Source organism: Mytilus californianus, unplaced genomic scaffold (genome assembly GCF_021869535.1).
Source record: "Mytilus californianus isolate M0D057914Y unplaced genomic scaffold, xbMytCali1.0.p SCAF_1, whole genome shotgun sequence".
In the NCBI taxonomy this organism is placed as follows: domain Eukaryota; kingdom Metazoa; phylum Mollusca; class Bivalvia; order Mytilida; family Mytilidae; genus Mytilus; species Mytilus californianus.
The window spans coordinates 19,872,933-19,894,946 of NW_026262581.1; the positions used below are offsets into that span (position 1 = coordinate 19,872,933).

The 22,014-nt window shown below is 32.1% G+C and overlaps 1 protein-coding gene across 1 annotated transcript in view; it reads right to left on the bottom strand.

The window, feature by feature from the left end:
* LOC127713138 (plexin-B2-like) overlaps positions 1-21,092 on the bottom strand; it is a 40,302-nt gene extending 19,210 nt beyond the window's left edge. Inside the window, exons 1-4 of the mRNA XM_052219801.1 lie at positions 20,009-21,092; positions 19,493-19,702; positions 16,527-16,646; positions 11,126-11,229 (exon numbers count right to left, since the gene is read on the bottom strand). Of these exons, the coding sequence (XP_052075761.1) occupies positions 11,126-11,229; positions 16,527-16,646; positions 19,493-19,702; positions 20,009-20,992 (1,418 nt within the window). The 5' untranslated portion in view covers positions 20,993-21,092. The remainder of the gene's footprint in view (positions 1-11,125; positions 11,230-16,526; positions 16,647-19,492; positions 19,703-20,008) is intronic.
* Positions 21,093-22,014: the final 922 nt, after the last annotated feature.

Genomic DNA, 22,014 nt, shown 5'->3' on the forward strand with positions numbered 1-22,014 from the left:
TAAAATTTATATTATCATACAAATATAAAACTGCTTGTTTAACTTCCAGTGACAAATATTTCAGACATATGCAGAACGAATCCTCTGTCCAAATGACACAATTATGACGTATTTTTCGCTAACAAATAGCTAGTTAATTGGTATAGGTGCGTACCTTGCAAGGTCCTTATGCCCATCTGACAGTTTTCAATTGGCCTCGAGCTCATTTCATCGATCAGTGAAAATGCAAGTGTGTCAATTTTTAAATAAAGCATGTAATTACTATTTTTCACTGTTTTATGCACAATATATATAAATAACCCGAATAATTCAGACCATCTTTTTAATCGATATCTTTTGTTAATCACAACAAGATGTGTTATTTGCTAGATATTTATGATGCATACAATTAAAAGTGAACAGACAACACCGTGCTGTAATCAATACTTGTGGGAAAGTCAAATGACCAACGCTTAGTGAAAATGAAATAACAAACAACCATCAATTCTGAAATTATCTTAAACACAAAAAATCACAGCTGCAGACTCCTTCATCTCTTCTTCTACATTTGCACAAGAGAAATTTTAATAGCAGATACCCGATTTGATGCCGTACCAACCGTAGCACGACATGGAAGCCGAGATTGAACGAAAATAATTGATATATACGCTTAATATCAACGTACGTTTTATAAATCATAATCAACAGTATTGGAAGTATTTTTAGCTGCATCATGGCATTATTTTCACTTGGATATAATACGTATTTATAGCAAACGATAGTGTGTGTACTCGATTATGCTTTCAAGTAACTGTTGCACGAATGGTTTATAAGCAGATTTAGTAGACATTACTTTATATTATATCTGATTTTGCATGCTATAAATATTATGAAAAAAGTATAACATGAATAGGTTGGAATTTTATGGGTAGGATTTTAGATAACATGACAAAATAAGATCAATTTCAACATACACAAGCTAGTAATCTCATTTTTAAGGTATTAATGCCTCGCACACCAGGATCAAGCTAGCAGCCACTACGCTTGCATCCAGTTTTCAGATATGACTATAAACCCAAAAGTTGCATCAGATTCAAACTTAGTTAACTTGAAACCGTTTTTATTTTAATACATAGGGACTCTGCAGGATTTTTTGACGCAATTGCATCATACTTAAACTATACATCATTTTAGAAGATTAATTGAGGCAAAACGGAAAAAAAATATTTTGGCGGGAAGAAATGTGATTTGAATGGTTAAGGATGAGTTATCGCCTTGTTGGAATACAATGTTTATCTGCAATTGTTTGAACATGACTTACTTGCAGCATTGTCATGAAAACAAGTAGATTTAAAATGGCAAATATCCTTTAAACACTGATTTTAAGTCTTATAAGTCTCTAACAAACAAAAAAGTTTACTACATTGTACATCTGTTAGAAATGGAAAATCATGTCCTCTGATAATTACTGACAGCTTTAATAAGATGGAAGATGTTTGGCGAAAAATTCATAATTCGACTTGCTTGTTTAAAAGCATAAAAGTTGGGTCCAATTAGTTTTTACATTGAACAAGCTCTAGTTAAGCAATGTCAGTCAAAATATTCTGTATATTATTCCTTTACGGACATTTCAAGATTACGTTAACTTTTTTTAGGTCCAGAATTGGATTTTTATACGTATACAACTTACGTGCAAGAAATTTATCCATATTGTAGTAATAATATGAACAGCGTGTAATTCAGGAGGACCGACTGAGAACAAATTTTTACTTTTCATGCTATTATAAAGAAAATGATTAATGAGGGTATAAAAACAACTGTGAGGTCTAAAGCTCCAGATTCTGTAATACAGAAATGATAGCACCGTTAAAGAACTACATTCTACTGACATTGCTATCAAATCACTGTATTGCAATCTATGAAATCAACAAAGCTACTCCTAGTGAGGCTACTTGGTTTTAACTGTGACATGATATTATACTCTATGTGGATGTTTTCTTAAATGAAAACTATGAAAGTGTTTTATTTATTTTTTATATTTTTATATGAATAAAAGAAGAATAGTGGTATGCGTAAATGAGACATCAGTCCAACGACACAAAAGACATTCAGAGTTCGACAAAATGTCTTCAACAGTAGACAGAATTCTATCCAATATGTGAAATTCTAAATCGACCAGATTCTTAAAAAAAGTGGTTACTAACTACATAGAATTTCAAAAAAGTCAAAAAATGAAAACTAAAAAAAGATTATCTTAATGTTTATTTTGTATGAAGAAAACACGTGCACTTTGAATTGTTTTTTTTTTTCTTTTTTTTTCATGAATTAAGCAATATCTTTCTTTTTTACATTACTATATGTTTATCGTTGTCGTTTACAATTATCATCGTTTGATATACTTCAAGAAATTGACGAAACAAAACGTGGACCTAGTATATCGATAGTTTTCTTTATAAAAACCCAGAATCCATGTATAGGAACCATAAAGATAACTTTCATGGCTTTTATTCGCCAACAGTCAATTCAGAATTAAAGATTGTTATTTTCTGCGAGAATAGAGAGGGGTAGTGAGTTCGAACCCCGGCCCGATGGAAACCGAAAAACTTTACAATTATTCCATTTGGACCCGCTTCATTTAGTTTGATATTTATATGTGTAGTCTTTTGTATCGTATTATATGAATATCTTTATGTGTATATTATACTAATTTATGTATGCATGTATGTTAACACTAGCTGCCAAAATTAAATTATTACTGGTTTATATTTCCTTTATTTAAAAGCCCCGCAATTTGTAAACCGTGTAATCGTTGTCAAAACCGTAATCTGCTATATAATATGAAAAGTTCACATTATAACGAACAATTGTCCTTAATATAATTTAATGTTGATGAGACCAGCCCTTCATGATAAACTATCTAAACCAAAATTTAACCAAATATGGGACGGACTAACAGAACAGAAAATATAAGCCCCCTACCCTGTTCTATCGTAGGTGGGCATACAAAAGAATGTTACAACCATAATACGCTCTTCATTATTTCAGATAGGAAATTAAAGCTTCAGTTTCTTTATTGTTAAAAGTTTAAGTTAATACATCTGTACTCAATACTTGACCTTTATGTATTATTATTGGTATCTATTTTTGTCATGCATTTAATATTTCCGTCTATAGGTACTATATCGTGATTTCTATTGTTTTTCTGTCATGTGGTTTTCTTTGTTTGAATCAAACAAACGTCAAAGTTCAAGTATTTCCTGCAATTGTTGTAAAATTGTATGAAAAAAAGTGTAAACAATTATTTCCGCATTAGTTGAAAATTCCTGTTATTGGTTTCACGTTGTTTGATTCGGTGTGATGTAGAGCTTCATATCTTGCAATGTTGCACTCTAGATGTCTTCTAGTTATTTGTGTCGTTTGGTTGCCGTCTCGTCGGTATATCGTTTAAACGTACTCATTTGTTCTAGTTTATCATTCAAGTTATCAATCTCAGACTAACAAGTCTGTTACATGTATATTGTATAGAGCTCCCTTTTGACTATCGTGTGTCGCTCGGTACATTTAAGGCAATTCTAAGATATATGAGCTTGTCAAAAAATTAAACGATCTTCATAATAAAGAAATATATTTTAAATCTGTACAAGATTATGCCCCACGTTAAGAATTTTTGTCCGTTTTCTACATCTTACATAAAAACGAGATTAAGTCATGCATCTTTATTTATTAATTCTCTGATCTTTCAAAGCAAACAGTTTATTATTTACTGTCATAATCCCCATAATCAGCCATAAAGTGTTTACTATACTGAAAAACAGAATTTTCAAAGAAATCCAAATTCCCCGGCCTCGAGCAATAGTTGATATCTCAGGGACAACAAACTTGCTATTGCCCTCATAACCAGTCAATACATGTATAATATTACACCATAACCAGTCAATACGTGTATACTATTACACCGTTTTATTTGTCTTATAGTTTTTATAGTGTCTTGCTTTTAAATGAAAGTTTATGAGAAGTAAATGTCAATATAACTATTTCTCAAACATTTTTTATTCACTTCATAGTGGGGTGATCACAAACGTATGTATATGAGTAACATGTTTTGGTAAAAAAAAGACTAAATACAAATGCATTCAAAGCATGTTAATACATTAAGCCAAGGCTGGTCATTTCACATCAAATAGTACTTATTATCCATGTTAGCACCATGCTTTCCAGAAATGCTCGAAATTGACATGATCAATTCTAGATTCTTTTTTGTTTTTTAAAGGTAAAAATAGATGACGTAATCGTGATAAAAATAGACGTAAAATACTACTTGAATTTTTAGTGATACCAATCTCAAATGGAACGCGCTTTTTGTATAAGAATAATCTCTGTACACGACAGTCCGAACTTTAATTATTTTTATCTGTAGAATTGAATGGGACTGGTATAAACTGCGAAATGTTCCACAAAACCCTAGATTTTTCAATAAATCTGAAATGAATGCATTTGTTTGCTGCTTAGCACCATTATTTTGATTTCATACCTATTTTAAACGAATTAGGGTATACAATACTTAATATCTTATGTTTTCTCATATTTGGATTTCTGCATAGAAAAAAGCGAAATGGTCTTAAGTGCGATGTGCTTGTTAGAATACGACCGCAAATTCAGAACGTTAACAATGCACACGTAACAATGGATCATCAAAATCGGACTTTGTGTGCTCTTTTATCGTAAAACTATAGTAGAAGAGTACTCTGTGGAATATTGGTTTTCGCTATATATAATTTTTAATGTGTTGGTTTGGAGGAAAAGTTATTTGTTTTTAATATCAGGAAAAAAGGGTTTGCCAAAATTGCACTGTGGCAGATATAACGTCGGTAACGTCAGAATCCCTCAGAGTCCCTATAATATATGACTACTAAATTATCTGTTTTAAGGATACAATTAAGCAGTCAAAGACACTCTGATTAAATGAATTTCAAAATTTCAGTTCGTGTTCATTAATTTAACGACAATTCATTTAATAGTGTCTTTGACTGCTTCATTTTATATATAAAACACACGATTTAGGGGTTACTAGTATATTAATAAAAAAATTAAGTTAGAATGAAACTTATCCATTTTTTTTTTGGTTTATAGACATATCTGAAAAATGGCTGCTAGCGGAGTGGCTGGTCGTTCATACATACATTTAATTCGAATTTGAACGATCTTGGTCGAGCGGGTATTAATATATAAATAACACATAGCTGAGAGGGTGATAGAGCAGATTGTTACCCCGAGAAAACATTGTCAACTGAGGCGAAGCCAAGGTTGACAATGTCTTTTCCCGGGGTAACAATCTGCTCTATCACCCTCTCTGATATGTGTTATTTAATTTATTATACTGAATGTTCTGTTATTACTGTCGATTAAATTTCAAATTCAAAGTAATAAACTATGACGTCTTGTATATAACAACCATCCGTATTTAATAAAGCGCACACTTGATCAAGCGTCTCCGTGAAGGGTAATAGAGTATTTGCCATAGGATAGAGTCATATTTAATAAAGCGGACACTTGATCAAGCGTCTCCGTGAAGGGTAATAGAGTATTTACCATAGAATAGAGTAAATTGTCTCCCTCGTACCAGTCTTTTCTCTTACTCCTTAATGCTGCGTGCTCAACGTAGTCGCAGCAAATGTCACTTTTAAAGTTTTTGTTTTGACCAAGCCGGGTTTCGATCCCATGACCTCCTGCACTCGATGCAAACATGCTACCACGACACCACTGAAAGTTGTTCTTGTTATTGTTATGCCCCACCTACGATAGTAGAGGGACATTATGTTTCGTTCGTCCGTTCGTCCGTCCCGCTTCAGGTTAAAGTTGTTGGTCAAGGTAGTTTTTGATGAAGTTGAAGTCCAATCAACTTGAAATTTCGTACACATGTTCCCTATGATTTGATCTTTTTAATTTAAATGCCAAATTAGATTTTTGACCACAATTTCACGGTCCACTGTATATAGAAAATGATAGTGCAATGGGGCATCCGTGTACTACGGATACATTCTTGTTAAATATAATTCATTGCTTCTAGATATTGCTTTTTTCATCGGCAACAGACTTCTAAAGATTTATTTTTAAATTGTATGCCCCCGCCGTAGCGGAGGGGACAATAAGTTTTTTTATCCTTGTCTGTCTGTACTTCCTTAAGAACGTCCCAAAATTGGTTTCCGTTCTCTAACATTAGTTTCCCTCAACCAAATGTTATGAAACTTATACACAATGCTTATTACTACAAAACACAGATCAATTTTGAATTTTGGTGGCGTCACTTCTGCCATTCTTGAGTTATGGCCCTTTACAAATGGAAAAATTGCTGATTTTTTTGTTTCCGTTCTCTAACTTTAGTTTGCCTCACTTAAATGTTATGAAACTTAAACACAATGCTTATTACCGCAAAACATAGACCAAGGTTGAATTTTGGTGGCGTCATTTTAACCGTTCTAGAGTTATGCCCCTTTACAAATGGAAAAATTGCTAATTGTTTTGTTTCCGTTCTCTAATTTTAGTTTGCCTCAACCAAACTTTATGAAACTTATACACAATGTTTATTACCACAAAACACAGACCAAGTTTGAATATTGGTGGCGTCACTTTTGCCGTTCTAGAGTTATGCCCCTTTACAAATGGAAAAAATGCTTATTTTTTTGTTTCCGTTCTCTAACTTTAGTTTTCCTTAACCAAATGTTATGAAATTATACACAATGCTTATTACTACAAAACACAGATCAAATTTTAACTTTGGTGGCGTCATTTTTTACCGTTCTAGAGTTATGCCCCTTTACAAATGGAAAACTTGCTGGATTTTTTGTTTCGGTTGTCTAACTTAAGTTTGCCTCAACTAAATGTTATGAAACGTATACACAATGCTAATTACCACAAAACTTCATATGGCAAAATTTGGGGTAATTTGCTAATTTGCATAGCGGCCATTTTGCCTTATCATGACGGCAGCCATTGCAATAGGATTATATAAGCCCCTTAAATAAAAATGCCAATATGCCAATACCCGTATCTCGAATGAACAATTTGTTCGCATAAAGGTGAATTGTACATGTTTTTATGCTTCTGTCCGTGTACAAATGGACATTGTCTACTCTGAAATCTTTCGGCCTTTTTAGTTTAAAAATCGGAAGCGTAGTCATAGTATAATTGCTATATAAGATCATATTAAATGACGGAAAATCGTAAAATAGCAAGATTCAAAACAGAAATACATATGCAAGAAGATATTGTTCATGATTTGTTCGCATATAGGGAAACACCTTGTAGGTTGAATTTTAAAGTTAAATAACTTTTAACTTACCTGCTTTCTTAAGTTTTCGGCCAAATTCTTTAAAAAAAATGATGATTTCAACCTTCCCATTTCGTTAAAAGTCAAATTTTAAGCATTTTCCCTTAGAATTACACAGCATTTTTTGTAAATATCCGCCAAAGGAAGTTTTTAAAGATACATTAGTTTTAGATACATGACGGAAAAGGACGTGATTATCCGCAAATCTAAAATAAATTATATTTTCAATCTTAAGCTAAGGGAGGTAATTTGATCAAAAGGGACAAAGTCACGTGGTGCAAATCATTTGAATAAAGTACCTTTGATTTTGCCATATGTAGAGCAAGTACTAATTTTGGTAGCGTCACTTTTACAGTTCTTGAGTTGTGTCCCTTTATAACATTATATGCAAGCGAGGTCAGCATCTGTGTCCATTCCCATTTATTTAGTTTATTTTTTTTTAGAATGCATTTCTTTAAGGATTGATTTTTAGCGGAAAAAAACAAATTCGGTGACCTTATTTAATTTCTACTGTAACGTCACCACAACTTCTATACTCTATAACGCTATCATACGATACAGTGTCGTAAAAAAATCGTGAGCGTGAACTATGCCTAACTATTGCCAATTCTCAAGCGTAGTCAATTGATGAGGAAATAGACTTACTAGTTTTTAAGGACATTTCTGCTGACAATACAAAAACGCACATTGGCAAATATGTAAATATACTGCAAGTGAAAGAAAGTTACTGTATAGACTGTAACTCCATCTTTTCTAAATTAAACAGGGTTTCACATCTATTTTTAAATATTTGTATTGTCCTAATTTTTATGAATCAAATATCGAGTTTGAAATTGTCCCGATTAGCACAGTGTTGACAGAATGATTCTCATGATACATATTCTAAAACTGAACTTATAGTTCGCGAAAACCTCCTCAAAATTTGTTGTATACTCAGATATCAGAATGTCTGTAAAGGTGCTCGTACTCTTTCTAAATGATATCAAAATTGCCCTATGCAGGTACAATCTTCTCATTTTATAGATATCAACGTCAGAATGACGATAACAGAAAGTATTGAGACATTCAATGCAGTTAACCCTGTAACGATATACATATAGCAGGCTTATTTATACGTAAGGGAGCTACCATTTGACTTTAATTGGGGGAAAAAGGGGGGAGGATGAAAAATGTTGTCCTGCATTTTTTTTTTAATTGTAATCTCTGTCCTGCCTTTTTCTTTTTGTTTTTCCCTCTATTCGGTCCTGACGTTTTTTTTTTCAAATTTCATCCCAGCCCCCTCCCCTAAAAATAAAATGGAACCTTCCTTATAATATTAACGTAACGTCACACTGTCTGGTACATGTAGCAATCTTTTGGATCAACGATTTATCTATTTACAGGAAAGGAAAAGAACTTCTACCCAAGGCATATTATATTTACAGGAAAGAAAAAGATGACTTCTACTCAAGGCAAGATACATTTACAGGAAAGGAAAAGAAGACTTCTACTCAAGGCATGATATATTTACAGGAAAGGAAAAGAAGACTTCTACTTAAGGCATGATATATTTACAGGAAAGGAAAAGAAGACTTCAACTTAAGGCATGATCTATTACTGCTGTATAAAGACACCAAATAAAGGACAGAGCTTATTTTCTATTTAATCTGTATGGTTTGAATTATAATATTTGCTGTAAATGTTGAACAGTTGAAATTAAAACCACATTCTGCAAGATTATAAACTCACTTCAAATGTGTCAATTTTTTTCATGGTCTCCCATAGGGTGTAATTTTTTCAAACAGGCTGGGAAATTCACCAGATTAAATTGATTGATTGATTGATTTGTTGGTGTTTAACGCCACTTTCAACACCATTGTGCTATTTCGTGGCGGTCATTTTTTATTGATGGGGGAAGCCGGATTGCCCGAAGAAAAGCACGAACCTTCGATAGGAAAACTGACAATCATGGGCCTAGTCAATTAAGATTGGAGTCGAGCGCACCTTGCACGAGCGGAATTCGAATTCATAATCTCAGCGTTGACTGGCTAGTGATACAGTAGTTGGACTACTTGTAGCACTTGGCCACCGAGGCCCCGACAGAATAAAACATACGAGTTAATGTATAGCTATTCATAGATAAGGGGATCGGGTATGATTGTCAATGAGACAACTATTCCTCAAAGATCATTTTAAGTGGTTTTTAACAATTAATGGCAACCTTACGGCCTTCAACATGAGAAAAAACATACTGTATAGTCGCCTATTAAAGGCCCCGATATACATGATTACAGTTAAACAAGATTTAGTGAGGAAATTAGCCCATTTCCTATACTGTATCATCTCTATCTCTGATGTTTGTTGTTTAATTTATCAGTGTGAATGTTTCCCCAGCCAATGATTCCTTTCAATTGTGTTATCTGCTGCTGAAAATGTTTCACCGCAGTGACTCTTTTCTATTCTTACAGTATCTGTTAGACGACATACTTCTCGCTGTTGTATACAACGGAATGTGCAATCATTGTGCAATGCATGAGTATTTTTCTTCAAGCCTGTGAACTTATTTTGGTTATCATCTCTGTGGGAATAATTCCCCAGTCTATAGATAACTATTTGGTTAAAATCTTTGTGAAGAAATTTCCCCAGTCTAAATATTTTTTTTGGTTATCAACTGTGTAAGGAAATTTCCCCATTCTATTGATTTCGGTATCGTTCCCATCTTTTTTGGGAAATTTCCCCAGTCTATTGATTTATTTTTGGTTATGAAATTTTAATGATTTCGTTTTCGTTATCATCTTTTTTGGGAAATTTCCCTAGACTTTTGATTTTTTTTTGGTTATCAACTTTGTAGGGAAATTTCCCCATTTTAGTGATTTCGTTTTCGTTGTCATCTTTTTGGGGAAATTTCCCCATTCTATTGACTTCTTGTTGGTTTTCATCTTTTTGGGGAGATTTCCCCATTCTATTGACTTCTTGTTGGTTATCATCTTTTTGGGGAAATTTCCCCATTCTATTGATTTCTTGTTGGTTATCATCTTTTTGGGGAGATTTCCCCATTCTATTGACTTCTTGTTGGTTATCGTCTTTTTGGGGAAATTTCCCCATTCTATTGATTTCTTGTTGGTTATCATCTTTTTGGGGAGATTTCCCCATTCTATTGACTTCTTGTTGGTTATCGTCTTTTTTGGGGAAATTTTATCATTCTATTGATTTCTTTTTAGTTTCATCATTATGGGGAGATTTTGTCATTCTATTGATTTCTTTTTCGTTAACATCGTTTCAGGGAAATTTCCCCATTCTATTGTTTTGTTGTTGGTCATCATCTTTTTGAGGAAATTTCCCAAATTATTGATATCTGATTGGTTATCAACTTTATTGGGAAATTTCCCCAATACTTGTTAACAAATAATTTCTACGTTTCTTGTATATGTAAAGTAAAACGTGTTTATTTCTTGAGATTGTTCTCCTAGTTTTGTTGTGTAGTGTTATTTGATACCATTATCAAATATATGTGTTACAATCATGCCAGTTAAATGTTTGTTGGAATATTTTGTTCACACAAATAGAAAACATTGAAAAAAGAGAATAAAATAAAATTCTCTTTTTCAAATAGATTGCGTTTGTAGTTAATACTGAAGTAGATACAATGTTAAATATTTCTTGCCATCATCGTACTAATAGGTATATGACCATACAATATGTTCGACGCTGTTGATATCATACTGATGCAGGTTAAGATAAACATTCATGTACACAATTAAATATAAATGTTATTGATAAAATGTTGCCTAAGAATGTATGTCAAAAGCAACGCTCCAAAGGAAAAATGTTGATAATTACCTGGCTGATACAATATCCCATCCACAGGTAGGATTTTCTGATTTCATACATTCAAAGCAAAGTACATTGGAGGGACATGGCTCATTATCAGCAATATTTATGACCTGAAATACGATCGCATTTTCTTTTTACAACAAATGCAGTCTTTTAAGCACAATGTTTATAGCTTGAATTAAATGTATGATATTTAACAGTTTAAATTTGCCTGCTTATGCTGCACATTTTAATAAATCTTAGTGATGCTCGAGGCCAAAATATTTCGAGTTAAAACCTAATATTGACGTTGTAGACCATATATACTTGAAAAGGGCTAAAACTATTACGAAACTAAGCCAATGAATTAAAGCTATGCAGTAAAGAGATGCATTCTTTAAATTCATACTAATTAGTACTTTTATAATATTTATATTTTTCTTCGAATACCAAAGTACTTAGCCTTTGGGCTTGTGATAAACTCGAGGACTACACAATGTTTAAGATTCCGCGGTGGAATCCACCCAGTGAGAATGATGCCATTAAGCGTTGCCATTATTTTCTGCACAAGTTGCATCTTTAGACAATGTCCTTTTACCTTTTTGATTCGAGCGTCACTGGTGAGTCTTTAGTAGACAACATGAACGTCTAGCGTACAACATTATAATCTTGGTATCTATGACGAGTTTATTTATTGATGTCAAATGTCAATATATTGGAAATTCGCAATCTGTTACAAATGTTGAAGAGCTTTCATATATGGTTAGTGATGTTAAAAACCGTTTAGAATACATGTATAGAAAATGTTGCTTTTATGTTTAATTTGATAATATAAATCCATACAAAACCCGCAATTGAGTCTTCTTACTCTTTCCTCGAAAAATAAATATTGTTAGTTTAACCATTATCCAAAATTGTGTTCAATAACACCCTTTTTACAACTTAATTTGGCCCTTTCTCAATTGTGCATCTCCATAAAGATAACAAAATAAAGATTTCAACTGCATACCTAGCAGTAATCAAGAATACTTATATCAAAACCTATGTGAAACACAACGGCTTTTGTTCCGTTGCCTTTAAATTTTTTAACCATATTCCCTGAAACTGCGCGCAACCTATAAAAACAAAATTTACACATAAGGTCCATTGGATGATCATTTATATAAATGTGTGTTTTGTTGTACTTTAAACAATTATGGCACGTAGATATCCATAATTGTCAATCTAAAAGGATTATTCCCTGAGAGTGCTTCTAAGGACAACAATTGTTTCATCATACAAAACAAACAATTGAAAAGTACCCTTCGGACTATTAAGGATGTATGTTAAAGAATAACATGCCTAAATAGACATACATGTGTCTTAAAGTAGTGCCTTCTACTTTTTGTCAATTGTTCTGTTTTGACAAATTTCAGTTTAGATTTTTTTAAGGATAGTCTTCCTGACATTTTTAATTGATGTTTGTTCATTTATAGGATTGTCCTTCTATTTAAGGAATAAAAGTGTGGTTGAAGAGTTGTCGTCGTCAATGGCGAGTTGGCGATCGCAAATGAAGTTTTACTGGTGACGTGTAGCGGAAACTGTAAAAACGGATATTTGCGACCGTCCAATAGGAATAGACGGCGACAACTCTTCAACTGCAGTACTGCTTATCCTATAATAATGCCTCACAAAATAAATAGTAAAAATGTATAAATTTAAGATGAAAAAAAATTCTGAGAAACTTAGTAAATGATTTTGGCCCTTGAACGTCATGGCAAAACATGACGTCATACAAATAAAAACTCTCAAATCTAACGTTATTTCGTTACTTGTACGATTCAGTTTTGGATAATATCTCAACGGGGTTTATGAGGTAGATGTTGTTTTATTTTGATTATTTTATATTATTATTACATCCATTGCAATGAAATACCGTGATTTCCAAGTGAGATAAAAACCGATAATTTCACTCCTCTGACGTCATACAACTATGGTGTTGTCAAAAAATTGTCAATGACGTTGCATCAAAACAAATTGTGGATGCGTAGAAATATAAAGTTCCTTATATTTCATACTTTATTTCCATAAAAAAAGCCCATGGTCAATGTAATAAAAATAATAACTAATCGAATAATTCAGATATCGAAAAATATCGATTTAATAACATTATTACACTAGTTGCAATGAATTACCGTAATTTTCCAGTGAAATAAAAACCGATAAATAGACCTGATAGTTTCACTCCTTTGATGTCATACAAAAATGGGTGTTGTCAAGACGTTGTCGATGACGGTGAATCAATACAATAGAGAATACGTAAAAAGAGAAAAAAATATAGTTTCTTTCATTTTTTTACTCTATTTCCATTCAAAAATTCTACTGTCAATGTAATAAAAAAAATACGGCATTTCATTGCAATCAATGTAATTATTATAGAATAACTAATCCAAGAATTAAAATATCGAAAATATTCAACTCGTTACCGAACAACACTGATAATTAACTCATGCGCTGCAAGCATTTGTGAATGAATGGGTTTTTCGGTCACTCGTTGAATATTTTTCTAAATTAGAATTTTTTTATTATTTATTCTATAATTATTATATTAATTCCAATGAAATACCGTGATTTCCATGTGAAATGCATCCGATAATTTCACTAAACTGACGTCATACAACAATTGGTGTTGTAAAGAAATTGCCGTAGTGTTGCATTAAAAGCAAGTTGGGAATGCGTAGAACAAAACAGTTCTGAGTATTTTAAGATAAAAAAAATAACTAATCGAAGAATTCATATATCGAAAACTATTCAACTCGTGACCGAACAACACAGACAATTAACATGATTAACTCATGCGCTAAGCGCATTCGTGAAGTAATTTGTTGTTCGGTCACTCGTTGACTATTTTTTTCTATTCTTGAATTCTTCGAATAGTTATTCTATAACTAATTGAACATTTGTGGTTTTCAACAATTCAATATGGCAGTTAAACACATGCAATTGTTGATTTGACGGTAAGTTTTAGCCAATGAGAAAAAAATGTAACATAAAAATGAAATAAGTATTTCCTTTTTGTTTGGCCTTTATGTAAAACAATTGAAAACTCTTTTTAAAAATATATATTGGTAGCCCTGTAAAATCTTCCTTGGCAATAGATGAATTCCAAACACCTGGCTGTTGCTATTGTATTTACAGTGGCATGTGACATAATTTTGATGGGAAATAAATTGTGCTCAAACTTAGAAGCACAATCAGGTAATTCGCCAGTGAATAAAAGAGTTTAGTAAATGTTTAGGGTGACATGAAAGAATATTGATATGGTCATAATTATAAATTAACTGTTTACAAAACTAAGAATTTTTAAAATACTGAGGATTTTCTACACCAGGAATAGATAACCTCAGCTGTATCTGGCAAACCCTTTCGGAATTTTGGCTCATCAATGCTCTTCATCTTCGTACTTTATTTGGCCTTCTTAACTTTTTGGATTCGAGCGTCACTGATGAGTCTTATGTAGACGAAACCCGTGTCTGGCGTACAAAATGTTAATCCTGGTATCTATGATGAGTTAATTTGCCATTTCTTTTAGGCGTCTATAGTTTGGTGTATAAGTTCATGTGTAGCAAGCAGAACAATTTCAGCTAAGATAATGAAATGAACTAATGGAATATATCATTGCTTCATGATGACTGAATAAAATCATAATTTAGATATAACTGGTTTCTGTCACCTTAGGCGTAAAAGTAAATAAATACATAGATCTTGCTAAATTTGTATAGTTCCTCTTTTTTTACGATGGCATTAAAAGTGATTACAACCTATCGTAAAATATTAAGCATTTAAATTATAAACGCATGTTAAGTCTCAACAGAATGCATTGCAATTGTTATGTCATGTTATAAGCACTGGCTACGATAACCGCAAAAGTAACAATAACAAATATCATTTTTACTTCCTAAACTAATTTACGAAATGTATATCCGGACATGGACCCGATTTCATTCAGAAATTCCAGGTAACAATAATATCATTTTATATCGTTACCTGCAAAATTTTACATTTGCAAATTATGTCTTTTTTGTTTGTAGCATCGGGATACTTTGGACTGTATCCGTGTCATTGTCCCGTGTACATATTTACACGAATTCATATGAATAGAAAATTATTTATTGTACATAGCAACAAATTTTGTTTAGATCAGTGCCTGTCTGAATATTTTTTGTGGGTACTGACAATGACCGCTAGGTTACAATAAAAAATGATGTTATTGTTACCTGCAATTTACGTTTGAAATTGGGTTCCCTGTCCGGAAATAAATTTTGCCAATTTGTCTCGGAAGTAACAATAATTGTTACTTTTTGCGGGGAATCGTAGCCAGTGCCTATGGTATAAGTAATTAAATACACATAACGTTTTTATTACAGATAGCGTTGACATCGTTTTCACATTGTGGTATAATTATCACACACAGCATACGCTCTGTGTTCTGAAAGTGACTTAAAGCCAGTCCGGTACTCTTGAATGAAGTTCCTTTATAATGCTACCTTCTTTGTCTTGTGATATCCATCGAGTTTGTAAATGTGCCTTAATCTGTAGTATTCTCAAAGAGTAGTAATCAAAATTTGAACGCCAATTACATAAATTGTATTGTGTTGATCTGAAATAGTAGATATAGAGTGGGGTTGTTTGAGCAATTATGGTAAATGGTCTAAAGTATATTTTTCAAACAGCGTTGCTCTCTTAAATGCCACCCATAGTCTCTCAATATTCAAGGGAATGCTATTTGCAGCATCTAACAACTTATTAACAATTTTGACAGAATTAGTTTATAACGATTTTATCAGCTCAAAGAGACAAATAGGATCGGCTACAAGTTTAACCAACTTCTAAAGTCTTCTCCTTTACATTATATATAACAGTTACAATTTTACAGAGAATGCACAGTTCAGTAGATCTATCTTATGAACACAATTAGCAAAAAAAGAAAAGAGAATTGAAAAATAAAGTACAAAAAATAAAATAAAAAAAAAATTAATAAATAATAATTTTTTCACAAAGCTATTCTGCCTTACTGCATGTCATGTTTTATATGGAAGGACACCTCAAATATGTTGGGTGACGAAATATTGTATCAAAAATAGAGAAAATATCAGAATGAGTCGATTTCTTTTGCGTAAACCATTCACTCTGAAAATATTAACTAAGACATTGTAATGCTTCGTGAACGTGATTCGAAATAATCGTGCTTAGTATATTTCAGTTACTTTTCTCGTTTGCTTTGCTTTATCTTTTTTTGAAGACTTCATCATTTATAAGCGATATTGTAGCTTGTGCAATTCAAGAAATATTGAACGCTTATTTAAGGTTACATTCTTCAACACATATGATATTTCTATGTGATGTTCATACATTGTACATGTTGTATAAAGTACATTTTTGTACTTACAGTATTTTCAGTCATCACATAGACATTCTGGTTGTGGACTTTTATATCTAAAACTGGAAACGAATGCTGAACGATTTGAAATATTCCTAATTGTTCATTCTTTCTTTCATCCACATATATCTGACAATAAAAAAATAAAAATATTCGACACTTATTTTCTTTTCAACATTTTTTACAATTATATCTAAGAAATGGTAACAGATACCAAAGGGATAATCAAACTCGAATGGTCTAAATCGAAATGACAATGCTATGTCAAAAAAGGAAAAACGACAAAAAGACAAACAACAGTATACAAAACACAAACACACAAAATACACTAAAGAATGAGCAGCAGAAACCCCACCGAAAAATCGGGGGTGATCTGAGGAAGGGTAGGCAGACCCTCTCTGCATGTGACACCTGTCGTGTTGCTCATGCAAGTACAAACCCGGTGATAAGTCTAATTCGGTATGTAAAATTCAAGGAAACGAGGATGGCATCGTAGTTACATCAATTCGAACACATGCGTCGTCAACTGTAAAACAGATAATTAATAAAGGTCAACCAACTCGTGATGGCGTCCGTAAAATTTTCGAACTGACAATTTCAACTTCACCACTTGAAACCCTTGGTTAAAAAGCTTCCTTGTAAACAGCAACTCCCTAGCAAAGAAATCATAATAGGAAAGACAAGCTTTGAAATATTGAATTAACTATAAAAAGGTTCTGCTGAATTGTTGCTACTTAGAAATGAAAAGTTCACAATTGGGAAGCTGAAATGTATAAGATAAATTAAATATCTTGACAAATGTTCGGTGACTAGATTTAAAGTGTCATTTGATGAAACCATGCCTACCGATTGCATTTAAAAATGATATTGGTTCTGTCGATAAATTTACAAATTGGTAAAAAAAACTTAGTTTAAAATTAACTCCCTCAGGCAAAGTTGACCGTAGATGGATTTGGGTATTCTGTTATATCCCCGTTTGGTCGTATAGATCTGTATCTTTGAGATGTTTGGGTGAGAGTATCCGTGATGAAGGTAAATCTAGAAAAGCGCTTAAAACACATCAAATTGATAAAGTGTTATTTTCATTTAATAGATGGTCACCTCGGTCGTTTTTAGTAAATAATTGTTTCCTTTGAGTGTGAGAAAAACATCGAAAAGAGTAACATCGTGACGGCAACATATACCAAAAACTTTTTTCTTGTAATCAGGATGAGATCTTACATTGATTCTCTGAAGATATATACTGTTACAAAAATAGAAGATTTTGTCATAGAGATAATAGTGAGATGTTTGGATTGCTTAAGGACTCGCTCTTATTTCAACATTTCTGAAGATTTATGCTGTTACAAGAAAAAGAGAATTGTGTCTTAGGAATTGTATTGAGATATTTGGATTGGTTAAGGACTCGTTTTTATTTAAACACCTTTTCCATATCAATTTTACAGAAAATCCGATAGATTTAGAGTAATATATATTTACAAGTGTATTTTAAAAGTTCTTATCATTCTAGCTCTCCTACTATTGCACGTTATATAAATGCATATAGATTACAACTAAATTTGACCTCTGTCAGCCAAATATGTCAAACAAATATATGAGTTAAATTAATGTGTTTTTAAAATGATGTTCAATATGCTACATTTTATATAATTGCATGTAAAAGAGAGGAGAAAGATACCAGAGGGACACTCAAACTCACAAGTCGTAAACAAACTGACAACGCCACGAACAATATATAGTACACAAAACACAACATAGAAAACTAAAGACTGAGCAACATGAACCCCACAAAAAACTGGGGGTGATCTCATATGCTCCGGAAGGGTAAGCAGATCCTGTTCCACATGTGGCACCCGTCGGTTGCTCATGTTAGAACAAATCCGGTAATAAGTCTAATTCGGTAGGTCACATTTGATACTTTCTTCGTACTTTTTTCATTAGTAATATTTCTCATACATGTGTAAGACGATTTTTGTAAAAACGCAGAAAAATATAAGAATGGTAAAGAACATAGATATTTTAAAATTTCAGATACGTAAATAAGTGACAATATTTAATTGAATTAAAGAATGCGAAGAATTGACACTGAACTCGTTCTAATGTTGATGTATATTTGATAAAAAGATTATTTGTTTTTAGTTTTTCATATTTATGATATTCTTATTTTGGTTTTAGCCCCAATGCGATTGAGAATCCTTTTGTACTTATTTCATCATTTAATACTTTATTAAGGAGGTTAATATTATATGTTAAAGTTTCTCTAATTTTTTCATGCTTCATAAAAGCCTACCCATAAAATTTGAACCTATTCATTCTATACTGTTATAACAATATAACAATAAAAAAGCAAATAAAAAATAAATGTGTCGTATGTTTTAGCTTCTTTTTGCCTTTTTAATTTAAAGAAAATAAATCTAAGTTATAAACCGTTCGTGCAACGGTTACTTGCAACGGTTGCTTGAAAGCATAATCGAGTACATACAATACTGTTTGCTATATATAATAAAAATATCAAAGTGAAATTAATAACAAGTTGCAGTTAAAAATCCTCCAAATACTTCTGATTATGATTCATTACACATACGTTGATATTAAGTGTATATATCAATTATTTTCCAAATTTAAATGACGGCTCCCGTTTCGTACTACGGTTGGTACCGTAGCAAATCGGGAGACCTTTATTACACGAGATACGGTGCAGGAATCGGTCTCTCTAATGATTTTTTTATACGTTCTATGGAGGCAAACTTTGGGTATCTGCATAGAGATCATGTTTTTTCTATGTAACGTTAAAAAACATGGTCGTCTTTTTAGTAACGTAACTATAGTGAACTCAGAAGAAAGCTAGAAAAGTTGACATCATTACTCAATTTTGACCAATGATGAAATAAAATCAAGTAACCACATCCTGATTACAAAAAATAAGCAACCATTCACGTTATATATAAATCGACTAGAGAAATATATGTACATACTTTACCAATTTTTCCTGTTGTCGTCCCAGCAAAAATAAGTGAGTGGGTATTAAAACCTAAAACACCAAGTTTAACTATGGCACCGACTTGTAAAATTTCTTCGCTATAAACTATCTCGTCTTCTGTTGAAGGTAATGCACCTTCTACTGATCCAAAGAATTGTGTTTTACAGAATCCGTCGGTTTTGTCAGTCGTTTCTGGGCAGGAAATCTGAAAGATACAAACTGTGCTGATGATAACTATCATCGGTTAACCAAATTCCAATGGTCAGCATTTGTATTTTCTAACTTTCTGTTTTATTGTATATTCATAAATGTAATATGTATATTTGTAATAAAGTAATAATGTTGTTGAACTGAAACATAATTATTTTTCATTTTTATCTAAAATGATAGATCATATTTTTTTTACATACAAGTATATTAACAATTTGACAATAGTAAAATACAATTCATTTGTTACGGTTTATTATTAACAAAGTCAAGAGGGCATCTATTTTGTACTGGGTTTTCTTACATTTAAAGAATTTCCTTGACATTGTCCTGTTGTTCTATTAAAACACCAGTCTGTAAGGGCTTGCTTTACGAAGTATGTATTTGCAGTATTATAATATGGACATTCTAATCGTTTTTGTCTGGATTCCATGAAGGTTTTTGCAATATTTCGAAGTTTATATTTACAGATCACATTTGATGAATCATCACTAAAAACAACAAACAAGTATTCTTTCCAGTGCACCGCATCTTGTGCCATAGTGTAGATTTTGCCATCACGTGAACATACGATGGGCGTGTCTTCAAATGAGTTAACGTTACTCACTGTGAATTCACTTTCAGTATTACTTGTACACATTTTCCCTAATTTTGAATGTCGTTCTTCTGTATTGAAGAGAAAATAAATAAATTTTTCTATTTTCAAAATAGCCCTGAAAGTAACATGCTTCGCATTTTGTAAATACTCGACATCATACTCTCGACGTCCTGGTTGAAATCTTACGAGAAAATTATCTAACGAATAACTAGATATAGCATTGCATTTGCTATATTTTATGTCATGCCATAAGCACGTTGACGATCCTATGATCAAAATATTTGTTTGTTTTGCTGTTGTGGTTAAATATTTAGGAGCTGGTTTATTACTTTTCAGACTTCTATCATATGTAACAACACTAAGATCTTTTTCGAATTTCAAACACAATATATCGTTATTCGAGTTAAAGTTACAAACAATTAAAGAGTCATTGTTATGAGTAGCCAGTAACCAATTTTCAGAGTAAATTGAAGTTACACCATCAACGGAAACATACTTCTGGTCTGATTGAATCAAAGATGAATTTAACTGTAATATTTTACTGTTGCCTCCAATGTATACATAGTCTGATGTAACAGCTATATTCCGAAATTTCTCATCATTATTTCTATACACTGGTTTTGAATAAATACATCTTAATTCAATGATAATAACGGTTTCTATCATAAATAGCAATGAGATAAAAACCATGATTCCAGATTATCCAATTGTTTTACATTAGGTCCTGTTCATTTGAATTTGTCTAGAGAAGTGCAGCATATTTGTCCATTTGACTTTTTTAGCATGCAAAGAAACCTGAAAAAGTAATTTTGTTTATTGAAATATATAAGAGAAAATGGGACATACATTGTATAACCAATTGATTCTATATATGAACATGAATGTGCTTGCTGTGTCTTCTGATTGTATAGTATAGTATATCAAGTATGCCTAAAATTGATCAACATTGTCAATTTGTCATATGTTTTGTCCCAACTCAGTGACTAAAAAATTAAATGGACAAAGATTTGGAACTAGGGAAAATTAAATTCAAACAAGAAAAAATCGAACGGCCTAATTTATAACAAAACAATGTACGAAAAAAATGACAGATTTTAACCAACGCCAACCACTGTACTACCGACTCCTGACTTGGGACAAGTAGCACATTTATACAAATACCTCACACATCCACAAAATGTCGAGATAAAAGTCAACGATCTTTCATCCGAGGGCTTTTATGATTCGAGAGTCACTGATGAGTCTTTATATAGACGAAACGTGCGTATGGTATATAACCTTTTAATCCTGGTATCTATGATGAGTTTATTTACATCATACTAATGAAGAAAATCTGTTATCGAAATATTTATTGATAAACTATCTTCTTTACACATTTTACAGGGGCTTCGAACGTTATGAAAAACGATACTTTACACAATAAATAAATAAATATACGTATATAGAGTATACAAGAGCACCAAAATTAAAAAGAAGGAAAAAAGTAAAATACCGAACTCCAAGGAAAACTCAAATTGGAAAGTCCCTTATCAAATGGCAAAATCAAAAGCTCAAACACATCAAACGAATGGAAAACAACTGTCATATTCCTGACTTGGAACTGGCATTTCCTTATGTTGAAAAGGTAAACAAATACAAATATCAATAAATATTTCGGACACCAGATATCTTTCATCTATCTATTGCAATGTAAATGTGGTAAACAGCATGTT